This window comes from Pterocles gutturalis, unplaced genomic scaffold (assembly GCF_000699245.1).
Source record: "Pterocles gutturalis isolate BGI_N339 unplaced genomic scaffold, ASM69924v1 scaffold39085, whole genome shotgun sequence".
Taxonomy (NCBI): Eukaryota; Metazoa; Chordata; class Aves; order Pterocliformes; family Pteroclidae; genus Pterocles; species Pterocles gutturalis.
The window spans coordinates 51,883-58,705 of NW_010142176.1; the positions used below are offsets into that span (position 1 = coordinate 51,883).

Here is a 6,823-nt window from a genome sequence, read left to right on the forward strand (position 1 = left end):
TTAAATCTCTTTAATATGTTTGACATTTCTGCGATAATTTAGATTATTTCAAAAACATTAAAAAGTACTCAGATAACCACTGATTTATTTTTCCTGATAATTTCCTGATTTATTTACTTTTGCAACTAAATTCTATATAATTCTTAGTTTAGATTTCTGGGTTTTTAGTTCAATATAAGCCTCCAAAATTTTTAGAATTTTGTATTTGCTGCTCAAAATTTAAAATCTGCTAGAGGAAATGCAGAGCACTGCAAATTCTAGTTCTCTCTTACATACAGTAGCTGCATGTACAGTTATGCACATATTTGTATGCACTCTGTTTTTTAAATTCAAAGTCAACATCATGTCCTCTGCTCTGACTGAGCTAGGAACTAATCTTCCATAGGTTAACTTTTCATGCATCATTTTATGCATGGTCAAATTTCTTTATGATATTCAGTGTGACAGTTCTGATTTATATGTTACTATTCCGAGTTTTCTTCCCTTGTATTATTATAAATAATTTTTGGCCTATCCTTCACATTTTAAGGTTGCTATCAGGTACCCTTACAATCTACTCCTAATTATCACTTAATCCAGCTGCACGTGTTTAGCTTTCAGTCTTTGAATATAAATCAGTATATTCACCCCTAATCATACTTGTGCCCTTCTCCAGGCTCCCTCCTAGCTGTTGACATCCTTCCAGTAATGCGATGGGCAGAACTGAACTGCAACATGATGTTATTGTGTATGACATTATCTGGATACTAATGCGCTGTGAATATTTTTACTTAAATAACAGTTTCATTCTTTCTCTCAGCTTCTATCTCCCCATCCTTCCCCACTTGTTTCAAACAATTAAGTTTAATCTCATTCTCAGTTTGAAATCTGAGATAGTGACTTTGAATGTGGGTTCCTTTAGAGGGAACCCAGTGATATGTTTATACCCAAATAGTTGTACCTGAAAAGCTGTAAGCTCTCTTAGCTGCCTTGTTGGTTCAGGCCTGTAGAAATGTATTCGGAGGCTCTGTCAGAGCCTTTACCACACCAGTGCTTACTTTTTTGTCCTTTCTGCTTTTCTGATTCATGCATAAACCATGTCACTGCATGTGAAAGGGATGGAAAGGTTCTTATAGAAGCACCCAGGGAGTTGCTGCTTTACTTTTTAATTTCTTTGCTTTGTTTTATTGCTCTTTCTGTGGGCTATATATATATTTTATAGCCCAAAGGTATAATTATAAAGCACAGTAGCACTTCTTCATACTGCAGTGACAGAGGAAAAATAAATTTCTCTGGGACAAAAAGTGGTTTTTATGGGTGCAAAGTACCCAGGTACTTTTACATTCACATCTGCTCCAACGCAGGAAATGGCAGAGCATGTGTGTGTTTGAATCCACAAGTCATCTACGGCTGTGTCCTGATAGGAGGCTTCTGGCATTCAGTCTGAAACTCTTTTGTTTAGTTGTAAGACAGAGCCACACTAACCCATGCTTTTTCTGGGTTAAATTACTGCAGATTTCTCTAAGCAGAGACAGCCATTGAGGCCCCATATACCATGGGCAGCCCTGTATAATAGATGGTTGAGAATACACTGCAGGAGTAATCTGTACTCTTGTTCCTTAGCATGAGCTGGCTCTGCTCCTTGTGCAGAAAGTCCTCTGTTAGATGGCAGTGTGTATTCTCAAAGCCCCCTTGTCTTTGATAATCTGCTACATGAGATCAGTGCATAATCGCGAGGATGACAAAGCCCAGGCAGAACTCTCTGAGGCTCTCAAAGGCAGACCTTCAGCTGTGGAATGTCTTGCTAGTAGCAATTATGGTGGTCAAGAGAAAAGACAGTACATTTCCAACATGCATAGCCATGAGGACTTGTGCATGCCTTCAGTAGTCTACTTTTGATTATTATTAAATATTTTTTTATCAGCAGTCATGTTTTTATACTTCAAGATACCTCTTAGTTTTTTTAGAGCTTATGACAAGGTTCCTGGTGCCTCCAGAACTATTCTTTTAAACTCTTTCTTGGCAAATAAATTTAACCTATGGAACACTATTGCTGCGTATTCACGTTAATCACTATGTAATGTTTAGCTTAGTTATTACTGAATTCCTTTTTTATTGAATTATGTGCTGCTATAAGAATACTATAATAGAATAGTATTAATAGGACAGCATTTAGGGAGTTGCAGTGACCACATAATACTAATATGTTACAAAATAAATCTGTATCAGAAATTACTTCAACCTAAACTTATGTGCAAATATTCAAGTTGTGACAGGAGAAAAAGTCCTTATTTCTTTCTAAATGATCTATAATTTCACAGTGATACTTGGCAAAAACAATATTGTTTTAGTTACATTAAAAGATAAATTACAAATTCTGTCTCCACAAGCCCCTCTGCAGTTAACTGTCCTGGCTGAGTTACTGACATGAAAATGTTTAAAAATTCTAGATATCTGTGTCTGCAGTTATTAGAGTTATCAGCAGCTGTTTACTTCTGCATTCTTTGTTAGTGTTATGTCAGTAAAGCATAGCAATTCTGTTTTCTCAAAACTGTAAAGGTGGAAGGAAGAAAAAAGAAAGAAGAGAAAAATTGTAGAAATTGAAAGTATCTATTCTTTGGGTAAAGGAAAATGTCATTAAAAGCCAAGCTCTAGCTACACAATGGAGTCATTATGAGAAATTTCATGTGAAGCAAAAGAGGATGTGAAAAAAAATTCTCTCTTCTAGAGACATGGAGATCGTGTTTGTTTTGGTCTTGTATGTAGTGAAAGGTTAGAGGAAGGACAATGATGAATTCTGAACTCCCTCCCATGACAGACAGGATGTTAGCCTGTTGGGAAGCAATAGCAGACCTAAAGGTATTGTGTCAATATTCGCCATGGAGATCAATGCTCACGCTGCCAGTGAGAAAACGTAACTGAGCTTTCTCAGTGATCTTCTGACAACGTAAGTGGTTTTGCTCCTGTTTTAATAGAACCAGCAGTTAGAATATGAAATAGGCTTAAGGACAGTATTTGTTATAAAGTGGAGTAACAGGCTAAATCTGCCTCACGCAGTGCAAAACCATGCAGAAATTCATGAGCCAGCTCTTGAACTGGAAACGTGACAGCTCTGTCAGCACAGCACTCTGCCCGGTCTAAGGAGGTGACTCTGTGGACATGGCTGTACTTGTGCGGTCTGAGCTACTGTCTCTGGGTCATTCTGGTTTGTGCTGTATGGATTTTCCAACTCATTTTGAACTACAAGAAGGTTTCTTACACAGTGCCACACTGCATAGCTTAGATATTCCCACTGTGTTTCGCTCAGCTGAAAAAATAAGTCGAGAAAAAACCCATAGAGGAAATGAGAAAAATATTGAAGGACACTGGAAAATAAATGTCTTGATACCCTACAGAATCGCTCTCTATAGCTTGAAATGCTGTGCTCCTAGGCAGTGCAGCAGTCTTATCTATAACAACAGCAGGATCTCACTAGCTCTCACTTTACAAACTTTATGATTTTAATAATGCCACATGTTCGAAAACCTATGAGTCAGGCCCCAGCAAATCATGAAGTAAGGGGATTTTTTATGAAGTTTGGAGTTCTTTCCATTTGCCATATAACATTTAAGACTAAGGTTCACATGTCTGGACTTCCCTCGACTCCTATGTGGGCTAAAAACCCAACAGAATCAAAGCTGAAATTCTTAAATGATCATACACTGAAAATAAAATCCCAAATCATGAAATCTAGTAACACGAGCAACAGAGAGAACAAGGGTCAGCATTCAGCTTCATACAAAAAGTTATTTTTACTAAACCAATAATGTTTAGTAATAACATAGAGACAAAGCTGCAGTGGAATTTTGTAACTACTAAGATTGCATTAGTGTTACAAAATATGCTGTATTACAGACTTACTAGCACAGGAGCTCAGGGTAGGGTGATGGACTAATACATGATCAGCTGAAGTAGCTTCTGTCCTGCGTGACTGTGTCTCTCTTTATTACAATATTACAAAGTAGTTAAACTACAGTATACAAAATAAATGCAAACAATGCTTGTTGTGATGAACATATGGATATTTTTATGTGTGTTTTTTGCATGTTGAATTTAGTGTTTACTTATTGGCAATGATCTCCTACATATTAAATTAGTGACACACTGTTATGTGTAATTTACTGCCTACTCACGTAAACATGGAATAAGAGTTGCATTCAGCATTATGTACTAGAAAAGTGACAGTAATGCATGTAGCACAGATCTACAGATTAAGCTATTGCTATCTCCATTTCACAAAATTAGTTTCCTAGTAGTGAGAGAGAGGTAGTTTGACACTTGAGCAAGGCTATTTCTTTAGCAGTCCCTTATCAGCACAGTCAGAAGTATTCTTCTGTCTTCTAGTATCTATTTACTTTGTCTGGTAGCTTTTCTTTGAGGTCCATAGTGTTGAGTAGACCTGCAAAATTATTTTTTGTGTATTGCCAGTGATCAAACTGCCCCAAGCTGAACTCCTCTCTCACAATCCTGCCTACTTATTTCTTCTTTTTTCTTATCGAATCGTGTTCTCATCTCTTTCACTTCATTGCTATCACTGCAGCACCTTATTTATTCATTTTCCCCATCATCTTTCAATCATTGTGCTTTTATGCACGTGGTTCTGAACATTCAGTACATATTTCTAGTTTGTGACATCCCTTTCCTGCTCGTCTGCACTGCTCTTCTCAAGACCCACTGGTTTTGTCATATTAACAAAACAAAAGCCAAAGTTGGGTTTGTCAATGTTTATAGGAAAGAAGCAAAATGTGTTAATTTGCGTTTTTCACTCCCCTTTGCATTCTTTGGTTGTTCATTGCTCTTTTGGGCTGTGAGCAATTCAGGAAAGCACAGAGCATATTCGGTATTTAGACACAACCAGCTACATTACAGGTGCCTTCATAAATAAAAATTTGACTGAAATGTGCAGGCTGGGATTAAGTTTCCTCTTCCATAACCACTTACTGTAGGAGTTAAAACATTAAACAATGTTTTTTGAGGTCTTTAGGACAAGTGCAAGACAAGTTTAGGAAGAGACAATTTTCTGTTCAAAGTGTTCAGGTACTACTTGGGCTATAACCGACCTAGGTGACTTTAGAAGCTTTTGTTGTGTTCGTTATAATGAGCAAAAAGGTGTTAATGAACTGAGCAGTGTGGCTTAGGAACAGCCTTCCAACAGAAAAATGGGTAGTAAACCATATGGGATGATAAGATTATGACAGATAAAGCGATGTTGTTGCTTGAGGTAGCCTAGATTTAATGACAGAAAAGTTATTTCCCAGTCCTTTTTCCTACCTGACATCTTCTGTATTTATTGTTTAATTGTCACAATTGCCCTCTAAGATAATAAATGTTATCCTCATTTTATGGGTGTGTAAACAGACACAGGTTATAATGTAAAAACCCTGAATTTCCATGTGGAATTTGCCGGGTTTAATCACTGTGACTTGACAAATGCCATGAGATAACTTATAAAAACTTAATTACTGCTTTGTTTCCAGGTGTTAAGAATATCACAGGTGTTTCTTGAATGCAGTGTACCGAACTTAGGACTCTTTTTCAGTTAAATGCCCAGAACAATCCTATTCTGTAACTTGCTGTCCCTTAAGGTAGCTTCTGCTGCCACAGACGAAACAGTGCTGTGCTGTGAACTTGTCAGATGTCTCAAATTAAACAGCAGTGGGTCTAGTTGCTATATCAGTGGGAATCTTTTAGGGAAACTCCAGGATCTAAAGGGACTGCCACGAGTGATACAGTAGAACGGTGCTTTTCCTTCCTGAGTCAATATTGACTCTGATATTTCCAGGGTGGTGTTGCTGGACCATTGTATTGCACAGGAGACAACATTCACAAAGCAAGACTCTCCCCTCTGCATTGATTTAGAGTCCAGTGCCCAGACGACATGAAAATATGGACACCAAAGCTTTGAAATCACATACATAAATTGAAGCAATAAATAATCATATAGTATTTTTGTTTTGAGATAGATTTAAATACAAACAGCTACAAGGAAGTTTTACATAGATTTAGAGAAAGGAAGTACTCGGGTGCACTGGAGGAAGAGGGAAAGTTAAAGCTAGGTGTGACAGCATGCAAAAGAGATTGAAATATGTGGAGTTGGAAAAGGCCAAATACCAAAGAACCATAATTAAAATGAAGGCACAAATGGAGTATTTAGGACCTAAGTCAAACAGGAATTGGAGATGGGAACACAAGAAGAGAAATACAGTATTGCAAATCCATGTCCTCAAAGAGTTGTGAAACAAGCAGATTGCTTTTGATCTGCAGAGGAAAGTAAAAACACAGTGAAGATAATGAAGGACAGAAATAATGAGATCCCACCTTCCTGGCAATACACTGATATCCTGTAAGCTCCCTGCACTGTTCAGTGCTTTCTAAAATTTTCTTTCAGAGAAACGGTGTTGCAGTTGCTGGGTTGGAACAGTGCCATTAAGCAGAATAAAACAGTTGGTTTCTGATTGGAAAGTACATGCCTCTGCATTATAGATCACAGCAACATGTTTGTTCTTTTCCTGAATGTCCTAAATCTCTTTCCTGTGGTATCCCATGAGACTTTAAGTCCAAGGAGATATTTTTTAACTTACCACTATGACTCTCTCCATCACTGTTGAGATATTGGTAATAGTCATGGGGCTGTCGGTAGAGGTCTGACTCATAGGGTACCATATCTTCAGAGGGCTGTAAAGAGAAGAAGAATTTTTAGAACTGTAAGCTTACACAAATCTCTTCAAAATTATTCATATAGTTAGTGAAGGGGAGATGCCAACACATTTTATATTGCCTAGGGAAACAAGGGGGGAGGCTTCAA

The 6,823-nt window shown here is 37.5% G+C and overlaps 1 protein-coding gene across 2 annotated transcripts in view; it reads right to left on the reverse strand.

Moving 5' to 3' along the window:
• SPI1 (Spi-1 proto-oncogene) overlaps positions 1 to 6,823 on the reverse strand; it is a 20,006-nt gene that overhangs the window by 6,485 nt on the left and 6,698 nt on the right. For both annotated transcript variants that reach the window (XM_010084284.1, XM_010084283.1), the window contains one exon: positions 6,600 to 6,693. In XM_010084284.1, the coding sequence (XP_010082586.1) occupies positions 6,600 to 6,693 (94 nt within the window). The remainder of the gene's footprint in view (positions 1 to 6,599; positions 6,694 to 6,823) is intronic.